Source organism: Homalodisca vitripennis, chromosome 1 (genome assembly GCF_021130785.1).
Source record: "Homalodisca vitripennis isolate AUS2020 chromosome 1, UT_GWSS_2.1, whole genome shotgun sequence".
In the NCBI taxonomy this organism is placed as follows: domain Eukaryota; kingdom Metazoa; phylum Arthropoda; class Insecta; order Hemiptera; family Cicadellidae; genus Homalodisca; species Homalodisca vitripennis.
In genome coordinates this window covers 125,422,370-125,440,498 of record NC_060207.1, presented here as the reverse complement: position 1 = coordinate 125,440,498, position 18,129 = coordinate 125,422,370, and the positions used below count along the sequence as shown (strand labels likewise).

At 31.4% G+C, this 18,129-nt stretch overlaps 1 protein-coding gene across 1 annotated transcript in view; it reads left to right on the top strand.

Annotated features, from left to right (window-relative positions):
• LOC124371004 (ras-GEF domain-containing family member 1B-like) overlaps positions 1 to 17,167 on the top strand; it is a 45,114-nt gene extending 27,947 nt beyond the window's left edge. The window contains exons 4-11 of the mRNA XM_046829318.1: positions 909 to 1,136; positions 3,472 to 3,738; positions 9,798 to 10,028; positions 11,656 to 11,799; positions 11,893 to 12,092; positions 12,178 to 12,329; positions 16,056 to 16,128; positions 16,851 to 17,167. Coding sequence (XP_046685274.1) covers positions 909 to 1,136; positions 3,472 to 3,738; positions 9,798 to 10,028; positions 11,656 to 11,799; positions 11,893 to 12,092; positions 12,178 to 12,329; positions 16,056 to 16,128; positions 16,851 to 16,860 — 1,305 coding nt within the window. The 3' untranslated portion in view covers positions 16,861 to 17,167. The remainder of the gene's footprint in view (positions 1 to 908; positions 1,137 to 3,471; positions 3,739 to 9,797; positions 10,029 to 11,655; positions 11,800 to 11,892; positions 12,093 to 12,177; positions 12,330 to 16,055; positions 16,129 to 16,850) is intronic.
• Positions 17,168 to 18,129: the final 962 nt, after the last annotated feature.

Here is an 18,129-nt window from a genome sequence, read left to right as displayed (position 1 = left end):
TTTTCGAGGCTTCAATACCTTCTTCCTTGTTTAAGAGTATTAAAAAAGAAAAAAATAATTGTGTGTATGGTATGTAAAACCTTTGAAAATAGTTATCTCACATATTTGACTAGAGTTCTTATTTTTTTAATAATTGCTTATGAAGATAACAAAGATAATCTCATTTATTTTCATCATGATCATAATGCACTTCTATACCAATAAGTATTAAATATTATCTAACTTTTCTGTAGAATTACAATAAAACGTATATAATAATACAAATAAACTAAATGATATTATGCATATTAAACTTGTTTAAGAAATAAACTAAACTGTCTGGGGAAAAGCAATTACATTATCTAACTGTTGTACTGCTCGTTTTCCCATTTAGAGATTAAGCTCTAAATGGTCCATTTTAATCTAATTTCAGCAGTAGAAACCTTTTTACAAATTACAAACGATAAGAAAGGTGCAGTTGCTTTCATTGTAGTTTAATAGTTAGTATTTAAAAGTCTCCCCATTTAATGATAAAGCTCAAAAACAAGCTTGGTCTCTCATTAAAATAATACATAACTCTTTGAAGATACTGACAGTGAATTTATTTATAGGTATTAACACTTCTAAGAATGTGGAGTCGTTTGTGGCTTTTTGTTTGTTATGTGTTGTAGTAACAAGTCATAAAAATAAAATAAAACTATAACATTTTAGCTAACACCATACTATATGCCACGTCTACAATAAATACCGGTGCTTAAATATAATTTTAATTCCAAAGTTATGCTTGTTAAGGAACTGTTTTAGTTTGTTGATTACTGAAAAGTTCTTTAATAACCCTTAGGAAAATGTTTGTATTCCAGAAAACATGGGAAAGAAACTAATGATGTAATTGTGTAATAGTAGTAAATAGAGTTTGGCTGACTGTCTAGGAAGTACCTCCACCGCTGGTGCATGACGAGGGACATCTAGTCTCCGGAACTCTGGAGGCTCTAGGACAGCTTCTGGTGCCGACTACAGACTCTTACCCTGACCGCGGGTTTATGTTCGCCTTCCTCCTCACCTCTCGACTGTTCATCAGACCTCACGAGCTGCTAGAGCAAGTCTTAGCCGCGTGCCACGCCCAGCAGTCTACCTGTGATAAGCCTTCTACTGCCAAAGTACGTACAGCATGAGTAATAATTTACCATAACAAAGATGTTTTACTCCGTGGACCTACGTTTGCACCCTGAAAGAGTCTTATCCAAACCAATACAGTCATTTCTTACTGTTATAAACATCATCAATACGTTATAAAATAACTTCCTTTTTTTTAAAGTTTCGTTGCATTTTTAAATAATAATACATATTACACAATACAATTACTGTCCACCAAATAAATACAAATATCAATAAAATTACTACAAGATGATTACAACGGCTTGGTAGCAACATCTCCAGTCTATGACTTCATGGCCGGCTTGCACACCAGGGAGAAACTTATGGGTGGACTTTGTTCTATAAACCATAGTATCAGTTTGACAAATGAAGTATTACATTATTTTATTGGAGTATAGATATAGATATACGTAGCTATACATCTAACTCACTCACTCATCACCAAACTTTCCATTATCTTATAAAGTTGAAATTAGGTACACGAAAAAAGGTTTTTATCAGGATCAAACATCCATGTGGGCTAAAACTTAAGTGCTAAGAAAACTTTATTTTTTGGTTTTAAACTTCCCGATAGCTAGACTAGAACAATAAAATTTGAAATACAAGTGCCCTATGCTCTCAATATACATATACATTTTTTTGGATAACCATTCATAGAGGTTAAAATTGGGTTGCAACCGGTACAAGAAATATATTTTATATTCTTCCAAATTCGCGATGTACTAGAAAGATGATATATTACACAAATGTATATTATACTGTATAGGGACAAATAGCACTAGAAATACATTAGTCCACAAGTAGATTACAGTGGGCGAAAGTAGTAACTTTTTGACAAAAGTAGGATTGTTAGATCAACGCATGTGTTTACTTTCTTAAACGGAATAACAATACTAACGCTACACGGTGGTGAAATAACCTTACACTGGAAGTAGACTACTGTGGCGGGAAGTGGTTGGTTTTTCTTTTACCGAAATAGACTTTTTGGATCAAAATATGTATATAACTGAACAAAGCAAAGACAACTTTAGCTCCGTAAAAGAACTTAAAGCGGAAGTGGTTTATTGTGAATGGAAATACACCATTTTCGACCGAAGAAAACTTATACAGACATATGTATGTATCTATATATGGCTTTTATCGAAGCATCAATCCAAAAGGTAATACAGGACCGAAAATTCATTAGACTAGTAGACACTTTATGACTGTCGTAGGTGAAATATTTGTGCATAAAAGACTTTCAAAATGCTAATGTGTATATGTAAACTTTTTCCATTGAAAATGGAGGCAATGAATTTATTTATATTGACCATTTATAGGAAAGTGAACTACACATAAAACAAACGTAATATATATATATATATATATATATATATATATATGTGTGTGTGTGTGTGTGTGTGTGTGTGTGTGTGTGTGTGTGTGTGTTAGTTTGCTTATTTAAACGCATATGTGACAGATACAGCCAAATACAAAATAATTGAATCGGAAAAAGTAAGCGCTCTGTGGTGTAATGGTAGCACATTCACCCGGCAAGTGAGAAATCCGGGTTCGACTCCCGGCGGAGCAAGTACTTTTTGTGATTCAATGTTTATTGAAATTAAATAAGGCTATTGCTATTTATACAGTTTAATGTAAATACAAGTCGTTTGACAGGTATTTGGTCTTCCGATCATATGTTAGTTTGCTTATTTAAACACATATGTGACAGATACGGCCAAATACAAAATAATTGAATCGGAAAAAGTAAGCGCTCTGTGGTGTAATGGTAGCACATTCACCCGGAAAGTGAGAGATCCGGGTTCGACTCCCGACGGAGCAAGTACTTTTTGTGATTCAATTTTTATTGAAATTAAATAAGGCTATTGCCATTTATATAGTTTAATGTGTGTATATATATATATATATATATATATATATATATATATATATATATATATATATATATATAAAATACACTACTTAATGATGTAGCATGAATATTTACAGCTTCTGTATAATATACACAACAATTTATTTTAAGATTTTTATATAAAACTAAAGAAACATATTTAAAATTTGACTCAAACATTAACAGTTTAGGTAACAACAGAAGATCTTTGTTTTACAGCATTACGTCAGTTGCATAGTTAGAGCATGTTAGATACACTTTTATAAACCTTGTATTTCAAGCGTAATTAATTTGAATTAAAATTATTAAATTCAAGTTTTTGTTATTAATACTGCATAATACCGATTTGGTGATGGATGGTGTTGGGGGTGAAAAAAACGTTGTAAGTATTGTTTCATTTTAATGTTATTTACAATACAACACTGTGCAACAATCTATCATTCCAGGAACGACTTGAGCGTCTGATGCCACCTATGGTTAGACTCCTGGAGGAGTGGACGGACATGTTTCCGTACGACTTTCGGGACGATCGGATGACGGCGGCGGTCCGAGGAATTACTCAGGGATGCGATTGCGTACCGCAGGTCTGTGACGATGTCTCTAGACTTCTGCAGACTCTGCTGGAACGTCTGGAGCGGCTGGAGAGATTCGAGGACCAGCTGGCCAACCTGGAACTGGAGTCTACTACTAATGAGAGGAGTCAACTTCCAGCGGTAAACTGGCTTTTTCTTAATTAAGTCAGATGTTAATTACATTATTTTATATAGACAAATCGTATCTATTAATTATTGAAATAGAATTCTTCACTCAAGATATATATCGAATATCTATTATATTGAGTTTATTGTGCAAAGTTTTAACCCATAACCACATTTTCATCAGAAAACGTTACAAACCTCAATGCTGTCTGAATGATATTATTGAAATTGTATCATTATTAAATAAAAAAAATAATTAACACTTAAAAATCAGATTCAAATATATATGGTAACTATAAACATTTAAATGTCTTATTACCTATTCCTAATAAAATGGGGAATCTAATTGTGTGTTCGGTTTCCAGTTCACTGTCTTTGAAACCCTATGGTCCCAGATTGTTATTAATATATTAGTAGGCGCACTTTCAATTTTGAACCTGTACAGTTAATCGTTTTATAATAAATATTTTTAATTACGTGAAAATATTCAGAACATAATATTATATTCCCTTATTACTCACGTTTAAAGTGAATAGTAGTTATGTCAGATAACATAAATGTAGACCTTTAGCTCCACGTTATATTTGTTCTTATTCTTCATGGCTTCGAACACTTAGTCATGGAAATGACGTTTTTACGACCTTGTTGTGTAATATACCTAACAATGCTACACAAAAATGTCTTAAACTTTACATTATAAACAACATCTTCTATGTCAGTCGCGTTAAAGAATTTGGTGCCCGAGTGCTTATAATAAATATGAAAACATAAATGACATTCATTGAAGCTAAATACATAGGACTTTAGCAAGATTATAAAGTAAATTAAAGTTTGTAATTTTTGTTGGTAACATATGTTATAATACTACTTTTACAAAATGTATGAAATATATTACAACCTTTACTACTATGTTTTAATGTAGAAATAAACTAGTCATTTAAATTGCATACCATATTTTATTATTCTTGTTATTTTTTTATAAATTCCCTGTCGTTTAGATACTGTAGTATGATTATTTTGTATCAATAAAATCCTTAAATGAAGTCTCCTCACTAATGTGAAGCCTAAACTAAAATTATACATGAAAACCAATACCGAAAACATTTTCAAATACTGAATTTATATGTTTATTCAATTCAAGTATGTAATTAGAGAATATGACTACACTTTATTTATGATATTTTTACTTTATGTTGTCTATACGAATTATATGGAGAAGTTTGATATTGGCAGTAAACCCAGATTAAATATATTTACTGAAAAAATGGATATAACATTAATTTTAATAATAAGTGAAAAGGTTTACAAAAGAGTAATTTTAATAAGACAAGCTTATAGATTTATTTATTTCGTGACATTTTAATTTTAAGGTAGTCTTGTTTTAGTTGTATTGAAATATAATTGACGAATATACGAATGGGTGACCAGCACAGATTTTATGTCCTCGTGAATAGTCACGTTCATATCAAGGAAAAAGCATACCCAGAAGGTTTGATGTAAGTTCTAACTGAAATCAAATGAGTGAGTGTCTATAAGGTACTTTTTCGTTTATGACAATATATTTCCCGTTCCTGAAGATAACCGACAGTATTATGTTCACTGACCTAAGGTATACAGGGTTTTTGTTAAATCTCCAGTGATTCTTAGGAGATTTTATCTTTGGTATGACGTAAAAAAAGTAATGTGGTATAAATATGGGTCAAAAATGTTTAGTTTACGTTATGTCCCTTTGCATGAGTTATTTCATAGTTCAGTTTATTTTAGAAACCAGTAGAGATGAAATTAAAAATTTGGTAATTATTTATGTTTATATTATATTATATTCGGTATCACAAACTAAAAATTTAATAACGTTCGAACTAATATTATTATAGAATTATTTTAAATTTAAAAATTGTTTAAATTTCATTTCAAATTTATTTTGAGGTAACAAAAAAATTTATAATTTGAGGTCAAGACATGATGCAGGTAAAGCTTTTTATTTAAATTTACTACTAATGAAGGTTGGGACACACATAACCGCACCGTGCCCGACACGTGAGTCGGCCGATTGTCGGTGCGGGCTCAGCTCGGTTACCGTGAGGCCACACATGTCCGTATGCAGTCCGAGCGCAACAATCTCACTGTTTGTACTAGAGCATGTTTCTTTTGAATTCTAAGTGACAGATACTTAAAAAATATTCGGAAGATTAAGTATTGCTTGAGATAATTGTTAACTTTATTGTTGTTATGTTTATTAATCGCTGTGGTGAATGAAACATTGCAATGCTACAGTAAAGCTTTGTACAATCAGCTAGTATGTAAAATTTGTAAATATCATTATCTTGATTATATGTTTTATCCCTATAATTCTTGTTCATTGTGTTTCATTGCAGTGAATTTCGATCAATACACTATAAACAGAATATATAGTGTTTTTTGTATTAAACCCAAGAGCTATAGTGTGATGCCAGAGAGTTTGCCATGATGCAAGCCCTTTTATAACAATTTGTAAAACATAGTAAATATTTTTAAAATATAAACTGGAGAACTTACAAAAAACAGATTTTACAAAATGTTTTTCTTTTATAGCTCCAAAGACAAATAATATATTTCCAGATTTAGTCAAAAATATAGAAACATAAATATATTTTCTAAAAAAATTATAGTATGGTTGATCGGTCAAAATGATATTGAGTATATGTTTAAGATAATACACTAGTGTACGGTTAGTCTTGTCTGCTAAGTTATAATAATATTTAAAAGACACGTTATAGCATTATAAAATAATTATTTATAATATAATATTTAATGTTACATGTGTAAAGCCTAATATTTGAATTGTAAATCATGCATAAATCCTTTTTGTTTAATACAGCACACTAGTTATACTATATTTAAACTTTGAAACGTAATAGTACATTATTTACTACATAAGCTACAATAACTCATTTTTATCATTTCATTCTTGCTCGATTCCGCTATTTTTATTTTTTACCCTTTTTGTATATAGTATCCCCAACACAGGCACAGACTCTTATGGGGTACCTAAATTTCCCTTATTTTGTAAATCTATTGGCCTAATTATTAGTTAAAAAAAAAAGAAAGAAAAATCTAGAAGGATGTAACCTACTTTTTATATTTTATTACTCTAAGTACATAAATTAGAAATGAAGTAAGTAGAAAACATATTTTTGTTGTATTTGTTATTTACTGCTATTGTAAATACGTTATGTCATAGTATTATTTATTATTAAGCACTGGCAATAATATTTATTTGTAATATTCAGTTTGTTATTATCGGGAAATAATTGATTTATTATTATTATTATTTATTTTAAACATGGGTTTTTCTTGCTTGAAAATCTTATTGTAAATAAAATATTTTTATTTTTACTTTATTGAAGTGAAAAGAATAAAAAAATAAAAATGTCATAGAAAAATTCTAAATATGACCCTTACAAAATACCGGAATAAATTTATCAAGTAACTTCAATACATCAAAGAAAAATATATTTTTGCGCAGATAATTACATGCTTGTTATTTTTTAATTAATGAAAAATGTTTATAGATTTTTCATAATTCGAATTTAGTTGTTTAAAATCACTTAATGTACAACATGGTTTTCAAATTTGTTGTAAAGATAATATTACTAGTTTCCTCTAAGGTAAGAAAATGTAATACTTTTATCAATAAATATGATTTTGTACGCGAACACAGGATGTAGAGTTAGTAGGCAATAATAAATAATTCAATAAAATAGAACGTGTAGACTACTTAAATAGTTTTAAAAAGAAGAACGCAACAGTAAACAACATATGATGCCGCTCGTAGACCGCACCGTGCCCGTCAAAATTCAAACTAAACATATCGGTGACGGTGCGGGCACGGTGCGGCCACGACGGTCTGGTATCGGTGCGGACATGTGTGGACTTGCAGGTTGAAAACTGCGCTGCAATTCTTTCACCGTATGACGGCCAGCACACGGCCGACTGACGTGTCGGGCACGGTGCGGTTATGTGTGTCCCAACCTTGATGCGTTGCATTACAACAGGTAAAAACTAATATTCACAAACTATCTTAACCGATTGTTATGTTTCTGATGTCAAACGGTTTGTAACTAAGTGTAAAACATTTCTATATCAATTAAATATTTCTATTATTTATCAGCTAGTACGTTTACGATATTCTATCAGTTTGCCATCTTGAAGTCCTGGTAACATGATAAAGTGTGAAAAGTGAAAAAGTAGATGATAAGAGGAAAATGATTTATGACTACAATAATTGTGACAAATTTAATATTATTCCCTTAAACGCTTTGGTATCAACTGTTTCATATCCAAGTTCATAAAACATTTTTAGTTTGTATTGATCTGAAGATATACATTCTTCAATTGATCATCGAAAAGTTCTTAAAACCCTGAATACTGAAGGAAATAATACAGCAATTGTAAAACATGAAATATGCAACAAAACTTCGTTTGGAGTACATGAAGCCTGTCTTGAGAAGACAATTGAAGAAGTATTGATCAAACACTTTGACTTCATTATAAATAATATGTAGAAGAACATTTCCTTGTATATGTTACCACTAATTTATCTCTCGTGTGCATAGTTTGTTTACCCTATAAATTGTTTGTATGAAGTTGTAAAAAAGTTTAAATCCATTTAATAACTTCAGTGGGTTGGTTTTGGCCTTATGTAGAGCGTTCCAACTCTTTAAACTTAGGTGTAATAGTTACTCATTTGAAATTAATTATTTTCATTATATTAAACGTTAAAATATCTAAAAGGAACTCGTCAGTCTGTTCAACAAATTTTCGATTAATTACTAATATTTGAGAGTAATATAAACATCAAAACTGTATTGAAATAACTGGTTGTATTTTTTGTGTATACATAAGACAGAAATTACCAAACGTCATAAATAGTTTTTGACATTTATATATTAATTATGGCGTACAAAAAAGGAACAATACGTTTGAACGAATGGAATCCAACCTCTTCTTCAGATGTCAAAGACTGCTTTAGGTTAACTATGTACACAAATGATCTTCAGTTAAGTATAACTTGTCAATAGAATGACGGTGGACATCTATAAATTTAGCTTACAAATAAAATTTATGAACACACCATGGCCCTGCAAAATACACTCTGCTAACATCAGAGAAAGTTAAGTCTCACACCCAAAGTCGCTGGCATATCAACATATAACAATAGATTTTTCGATATTTATTTTAATTTTAAAATGTGTATCTTTACTAATATTTATTCCTTTCCTCCACGTCCTTTCTACTAACATCAGACAGGGATACGTGCACGTAAAAATGTATAACCTTACACTGATCTAGTCATAACACATTCTAAAATAAGACATTCTAAAATGGCCTCAAGAAGAGCCTGAAGACATCCTGACTCTCTACAAACCATATCGTCAAATATACGTTTATCCACCCTTGAGAATTCTTTCAACCTTTTAATCATAAACCACTCTACGAGTTTCACTGTCACAACTGTAGAGTCACTTGTAAATCGTACTTAAAAGCAGACGAGCTGTACCTACCGTAGCCGTTCATAGAAAAATACAATCGTTTCTCATAAGCTATCCAATGACAACTATCCTCTAGCATCCAAACCTATTTGCGTAACCATATACGTTATCATCCTGCGCGAAAGATTAAAAAAAAACATAGGTATCTTTTATATCACTCGTCATCAATCATCCAACTTCGATACAATACTTGAATAAAGATCCTATCATAATAATGACTTCCAATATTCTCTTTAGAGCAATGTCGTCATGTCAACGCCTGGACTATTACCTAATATTCCTTCGTCTCCTATCAATTTCTACTCCATGTTTGTAGCTTTTTTACTCGTTTTCCTTTTTAATTTGGTCAGCTCACAATCCACGCTTCTCACTCTCGGTTTAGTTATATGACTCTTGATATATCCTGATCTGTAACCTTCTCAACCGGAATCTTTACAATGGATTCTCAGATATATGATGCTCTATCCTCTTAAAACACAGTGCTTTATCTGTCGTTGACTGGTCTGCCAAGTTTAGATGCTAATGTGTATATGTTGTGATCAGACAGACGTAGCCGGGGTGTGCGGTACGGCCAGTGTGCTCGCACAGCAGCTGACTGGCCTGGAACTGGAGAGGATGTCGTATATCGGTCCGGAGGAGTTCATTCTGGCGTTTATGCGAGACGTGTCACACCCGCTACACCAAGGAAAGGACGTGAAGAAAACCAACAACCTGGAGTCATATGTAGCTTGGTCCTGTCATCTCAGCCAACTGGTTGCCACGGAGATTTGCAAGGTTACATTTTTAATAAGTCGTGATCCTTACAAATCTACCCTTCTGGGTCAATCTCATTATCATGAAAACTTATCACTGCGGCTTCACCGTCATGGCAACATTGCCTAACTGTGGACAGGATGATGAGAACCCTTCCAGCTTCTCACCTCCATCAATGCAATATCACGGCTCAGTTTTATGGCTGGTTTCTGTGAGAAAAACAACGGATGTCAGACCTGAGAAAGAGATCAATTAGAGGCCTCAAAACGTGTATGTGGCTGTTAACACATTACAATGCACGTAATTAATAATTTGTTTGTACCTTTTCAGATCAGCAGTTTATTATAATTGATTGTTTCTTGATTTTGGAGGGCAAATAACAGCTGAAGTAAACATTTTTTTTCCAAGGCTATAACAGCGTTTAATTTGTTTCAAACGAAAAACCAGGTAGCAACATCTTTTGTAAATGTTTAGTGGACACACGATTTAAAAAAATAAAGTTAATTCTTGAAACGTGTAATTCATTAATTCAGCAATCATAAAGATAAGGCGAGTACTAGTAATGATTTAATAGGTAAGCCTAAATAATACGTCAGTAGTTATTTGGTAAATAAGAAACTCTAATAAATATTAACAATTGGGATATTAGTTGTTGCAATAAATATAACCATACAAATTTATCTGAAATATATTAAATTGATAGACTAAAACGTAAATAATTAGTAATTTTTAAAACACTATGTGTTAAGCACAATATAATATGATATGGCAATCGAAAATATAAAGAATTATTTACGGCATATTTTAGTTATTACGTGTATTAACATCTTGTAGTATCCTTTATATCATCTGGTTTATTAACCAAATGACTGAACATAGCTTCATTTCACCACATAAAATAACAAGTCACTAAACACAAAAGAGCATCATCTACGATATAGTTCACGATCTATGTAGATATAAACCAAAATAACTACTGTTATTGGTAAGCTAGGCTTTTAGCTAACTCATAACCAAAAATGAATAAAGGTTAGACATTTATTTTTCCGCCCAAATGGAATGATTCTCCAATGGACTTTCTTTTTGCATAATCAGTGAATCTTCCAGTATTATCTTCGATGAAAAGTTTCAATAATCACACAGTAGTCCAAAGGATCTCTTTAATATGGTTTACTCATATCAAATTTTGCAAAGTGTAAATATAATCATATATAAAATAAATAATAGTATGCTTTGACATTAATTGAAGCTGTACTTAATTTACGTAACAAGCTATAATTTTAATTTCGCAAAATTTATTACAGATCTATTTAATAAAAAGTCGAGTTTAATTTTATCAGACGTATATATTTTCACATGGCTGCTATTGAAGTCACTTATTAAAAGGTAAAAATTCTAACTTTTTTAGAACTACATTTTATTATATCCTTTACAAACTAAATAAAGTAGCCTGGATACTAGCGAATTTAAATATATAAATAGTCTACCTTCACGAGTAGAAGATATAATTTTTATCCTTTTTATTTATACGCACCATGAATGATCGCAAATAATGATGAATTAAGTGTAAGTAATCAAGGGTTCTTGTTCAGCTAATGGTACAAAATATAAAACATATGTTTTTAACTATTCGTTACTAATGTTCCAGCAAGCAGCAAAAAAGCAGCGCGTGAAGATAACAGAGTTCTGGATTGAAGCAGCTAAGGAATGTTTCAATATTGGCAACTTTAACTCATTGGCCGCCATATTAGCTGGCCTGAACATGGCACCTGTCTCCAGGTTGACTAAGACTGTGAGTTTGTAACTTTTCAACAGTCTTGTTTTTTGAACATGACTAAATAAAGTTTTCCATTAGATATAATCTTATTTTTTTACGGACGAGCAGTGGACCAAGGCGGGTAGTGAGAGGCTGACGGTGCTGCGCCAGGCCATGGACTCAGCAGCTGACTACGACAACTACAGAGCTACTCTGAAGGCGGCTGTGTGGCGGGCAGCAGGTAGCTCCAGCAGCCAGAATATCGTTATCCCTCTCTTCGCTCTCTTCGTCAAGGATCTCTACGGTCTCGCGGATCCCTGCTCCAACAAGTACGTATCCTTCAAATGGTTCTTTAATTAGCAGTTATGTTTGAAAGGAAAACTATATTAATTTATCTTACTGTATATTTAAAAGATTGCCCGGTGACCACATCAACATGGAGGCCGTGTGGCTGCTAGCGAAGAGTTTGACTGACTTCATCAGCTGGCAGCAGACTGTGTGTCCTTTTACTCGGTGTGCTAAAGCTGTCGCCTACCTGCAAGCCTCCCCAGTCCTCTCTGACAAAGGTGGGTGTGAACTGTACCTGATATCCTTCAACTACTTAAAGTGACTGAGTACTAGCATGCTTAAACACATAAACCAAGGAAATAGAAGACTTTGAGTCTTCTGACAATCCAATTTTGGAAGTAATAGCACATATGCGTTAAAAGAGAATTCAAACTACACTGCAAGCTATACATAAAAGATTTTGTAACATCGATATCTTAAAGTAACATGAATACACCACCACTTTCTAGTAAAACATTTTTTATTGACTGCTTTAAGCAGACTGTAGGGACATCCTCAATGAAAGCAAAACAAATTTAAACCAAGTACTTTTTTGACGTGTAGATAAACAACATTTAGGTGCAAGGTCGTCAAAACGTTATTAAAACAAGATTAAAATTCATAAGGTGTACACTACGACATTACAATTTAGTACAATTTAGGATACTGTATATAAATCGCAAGAAGTTACTATTATTCAAAGTAAGGTGTTTAGGTAATTTTGTACGCAGGCTCAAATATAAAGTGCTGAAGATTAATATGTATGTTTCTACTATGTATCGAACAGAAGTTGCAACTTCAGGGAGTGATTTTATCAATATTGATTTGATAACTCCGCAAAGTAGGAGTAACCCACACCGTGTGTTGCTTAGCTTTACTAGGGTTCAATTCAAAATTTCAAGTCCATAGGTGATTTTATTTACAGTTTGAACGATATACAATCATACAGAAAAGGAATTTATCCATCCCTCGGCTTCAACAAAGTTCAACTAAATTCTATGGTTGGGGCATGCACCATCATAGAACACATTCCTGTACATGTAGAAAAAAGTTACACGTAAAATTTAAACCTAAGATGAAATATTTCTCGAGATATCTTGCCACTTGGTTCGTTCTTATATTTATCCATTAAATGATGTTTCGTATCATTGTTTAAATAGTTTAAGTCTACACAATTAAATGGTGTTGCATGTGTTGGGATAGTTAACTACATGTATTAATAAGTCAGGTGTTACAATTTCTTGTGAATTTACTGAGTTTGTTCACATATTAATTTATTCACCTATTTTCACTTTGCCATTATGGTTACCTATAATTATAATGTAAAAATATTCTATAACGCGAAACCAAATCCAAATAAGTGGTTGTCCGGGTAGAGCGATCTTTCCATCTTGGGTATCAGAGTAATGACTAAACCTCTTTCCACGCCCTTCATAAGGTTTATAGTAAGTGGAAATGATCTCCAATGCTGCAGAGGTTGTCTCTTCCAAAATGGATGGGGGTCACTTTTTCCACTTACTAAAATAAATTTCCTCTAATTCTGCAGGTTTTATGTAACTTTGAGCAATATATACCCAATATGTATCAATAATGAGCAATATATATCTTCCAGGTTTAGGTAGGTACAGGCACCAGAGAGTGCATTCATTATCTAATTTACAATATGATTTTATATACTTTAATTATAATAACAAATTGACTGAGGTGGACGTAGCTTAGTATTATCCCGTCTGACCTAACATTAGACTCGTGTCGCAATGATGGTGTTAAGATCTAACGAGGTAAGGTAAACAAAACTAAACAGCGCTCACTGACTGGAACGTTATTTTTTCTATATTAATATTGTAATATTAGTTCGCTTAGATAAATGAGATATAAATGTTAAGATAAATATCCGCATGCTACGTTATTTCAGCTACTAATGGATTGTAATAGATTTTTTTATTTATTGATTGAAGAACACCATCTGCTTAACGGATAATAGGAAATTTCTATAAATCTGTTTAAAATTAATTAAAAGAAACGAAAGGACGAAACACGACATACTTGGCCACAACTAATGTGCCATCGATATCGTAGACGATGTTGCTCATTCGTACCCGTGTTGTAAGATAAAGTAAGGTTATTCAATTGAGAAAAGCCACAAAGCGTATATAAGATATTTATAGAAACTTTTGTTGTCACCTCACTCCTTACTCAATTTAACGCTGTACTAAAACAGCTTTTACTGCTTCACTATTACAATACAACACTATACTGTATTATGTGCAACAATGAGATCGGTAGAATGGCTTCAGTGCTTGGCAAAGAGCTGTAAAAGTCACAGAATCACACTTTACGATACGGTAATGGTCTTAAACTTGAAAATGTCGTATAACAATGTTGGTATATGAGAATAAACTTTTCTTAAATTTATAGCAAATGCTATATTGTGTTGGGAACCTTTTGTTTAAAAACGAGGTTTTCCCCTTGAATACTTACTCTTGCGCGACGTCCTTACACGGAGGCAACGTCTATTCCCTTATTTGTTGTTTCACACTACTTCTAAACATTGTTTACACGATCATGTTTGATACATTCCGGCCTTAGTGTAAGTAAATGTTAGTTTCATTTTTTTTAAATTAAAGACAGCTCCTCACATCTAGGCCGAAAAAATCAAGATTTAAAAAAAATTGTGTTCGTGGTGCTTTGGTGCAGTGGGAAATGGAAAACTTGAAATGTAGTATATAAATATTTTTATTTTTTAGTACATTTTAATTGTAACAACACGCTATTAATATCGAAGGAGCACCCTGAAGCACCAATAGGTGTATCATTGTCTCGAAGTCCGACTTCTCTGTGGGCTGACATCAAACAATTACTATCCGTCCTCAAGGTAGAAATCATTCTGAATCCTTCTTTATTTGAGGCTCGTAAGAAAACTATATGTGTTATCAAAATATGACGATGTAAACCTCAATAAGAGATATGTTCTCAATAATTACTCGAAATGAAGATATATTAGAAAACGGTGTTATAAAATAACAAAGAAAAACTAATAAGTAATCGTTATACCTTTTCAAAGCTCATTCTTAAACAATCTATGTTTTTTAACAGTTTACATCAGGATTATTTTATTCCGTCCCAATACCAAAGCTTCTCACGAAAAGTTATACGTTGCAACATTAGAAGATACACCGTAATAAATCATAGAACACCAAAAGCCAGATCGACGTGTGCTAGAGATAAACCGGGCAAGGTGAGGTGCCACACGAGGGGAATACCTTCATAACTTGGAAAGTTTATGGCCGGGTTTGTCGCACAGATATCTTTCTCCAACATCACGTCGTGATCACAGGTCACGTGGCCTTGTGCTCCCTCTAGCACCAGTATGAAGTAACAACTTTCTTTGTTTGCAACAACACTTTAAACATTTCAAAATACTTCTTTGCTATCATACAATTATAATGATTTGTTTGAATACATAATATAATAAATTGGGAACTCGGATGGATTTTTATAAATCAGTCTTCAGTTTCTCTCAATCTTTTAATAGTTAAAAAATAATTTAATAATATTTTGATTTTATATTTACAAATTATAATCATGAATGGCTGAAAATGGGTTTAAATAAACTAATGTACGATGTTACTTTTAATTCTTTTCTGATTTAACCTTTTCGCATAAAGTTCGAATGAGAAAGATTAACCATGACAATCTAACTTATTTGTGTGGGTTTAGAACTGTAATATGAGCCTTTTGAACAAGTCCTTCATCGAAATACTTTAGGCTTCCTATAATTAGTTTTCAGGTATTTCTAAAACACAAATCCTTTTTAAATTCATATTGAAAATAATATTCATATTGTACGTATATAATATAATAGACACACACGCATATATACACACATACATACAAATGAAATTACTTGTCAATTCATTATTTTACATAAACCTCCTAAAATATTTGTTGATTTCGTGTTTCAGCTTTGATGTTGGCGTCGTTTGACTGCGAGAGCCCTGAAACAAGCTTGGAAAAAGAACGTTATATAACATTAAAGTAAGTCATAAAAGTTCACTAAATTTTCGTTCTATATATATTGTGATTATAATTATAAATGTTCTTTTTACTGTAGTAGAAAATACTATAATGTAAAGCTACCATAACATACATAAGAAACACGTATTTCATGTAAAGTATCTTTATCAACTTTCTAGATATGATATTTTCTACATTTATTACTGTTACGGAAAGGATGGGCCTAGATGTATTTTTTGAAAGAAAATATAATATTTATTTTTATTGAAATCAAATGTGTTTAAATTATTCTAATTATGACGTTTTTGTTCAAAATTTTATTTTTTTTAACCACACAGAAATTTACAGCGTATTTTAAACTTGGAAGAACACTGTTGTAATTGTAGAAGTAGCATATTAAAAAATAATATAGTGCTGCAGTTCCTTACAAAAAAGTTGCATTATTTATAACAAAGATTATTTATTAGAAGCAAAGTCTTGCTATCGAGTAAAATAAACAGTTTATTTCATAATTACTAATGTTATACATTATTTTTGTAATATTACTAATTGTGTATGTTGAAAGGTCAACCAACTATGAAGTTTCAAATAATATCATCAAAACAATTGCTGGAACGTTTGAAATGATACAACTGATTTTTATATGATCTATGAAATGTGGATAAAGCTAGTGCTGTTGTAAGTTTTATAACTAATATATACAGTTTGTACATATTTAACTGTTTTTTCGCTCTTATTTGCAGATTGGTCTGACGTGAACCTCTTTCAGGAAAAGTGAATAATATTATCTGCTCAAACAGTCTGTACCACATGTAATGGAGTGTGAGTTCAAAAATAAATGCACGAAGTCGTGATTTCACTTTGTTATACTAAATGTATAGGGATTATGTATTATATGTTACTACAAGCAAACTGTAAAGTTACTAAAAACATGTTATAAATATTTAAAATGTATATTGGTCTTATATAGATAAGAGTTATAAGACTGTGATTTTGTGATAAAGTTTGTAAATAATAGACAATTTTATACAAAGTTTATAAATAAAATATTATTTCCATACTCAGTATTTATTATTCTATACTCCAAAATTCATTTCTATATTAAACTGTCACTACAGTACAAAAATATATAAATATTCAATCTAAAAAAATTGTCAAAACAGTTTAATAACAATTTTGCTTGTGCGTTGCCATAATTAATATTAAAATTGAATGAAAAAAATAAGAATATTGAACATAATAAATCCATCTTATATCTATCTATCTATATTATAATATTATAATACTTCTCTGTAACAATTTCTACATTCAGCTATGCTGTTAAAAAAATATAGGAAAAAATTATGGTCATATTGAAACAAGATTATATGAAACTCGGACGAGCCAGTATATATTTTACGTTCATTGATGTAGCTATGTTTAAATAATTAATATTTTATTCCTCTTAATTAGAATGTTAATGGAATTTGATAATAAAAAACACAATTATTCATAATAGTCAAGTACAGGTTTTAAGGTGAAATCTTCTAACGACAAAGCCATTCAAATGTTTAAAAGATACATGTGGTGTTCCATGCCAAACTATAAAGTCAAGTTCGGCTCGATTTATTTAAACCAGGAATGTTTTATATTTATAAAGCAGAGAACAAACTTAAAAATAAGTACTACAAAGCACAAAGATTGATTCACGCTAATGTTGAGCCCAATGATGTAATTATCACTAATTGCCCCAGCTGTTACGTCATGATGACCAAATAATTGGACACTTGGAATAACAACATTAATTATTTTGTTAAAAATTCGTCTGATAATACGAGGAGTCGGTTTTTCTGTTCTTTATTCGTGTTAGCAAAAATGTTTAACTGACGTTAAATAATTATGCAAATTTACGTTATGTTTTATGATTGTCCATAATGTTGATCATATTTTAATAAAACATTAAACTATTCTAATCTTACACACTATTTTTTTATAAAATAATGGAAGGAAGAAACATTTTCATTTATTTTTAACTCATTTATT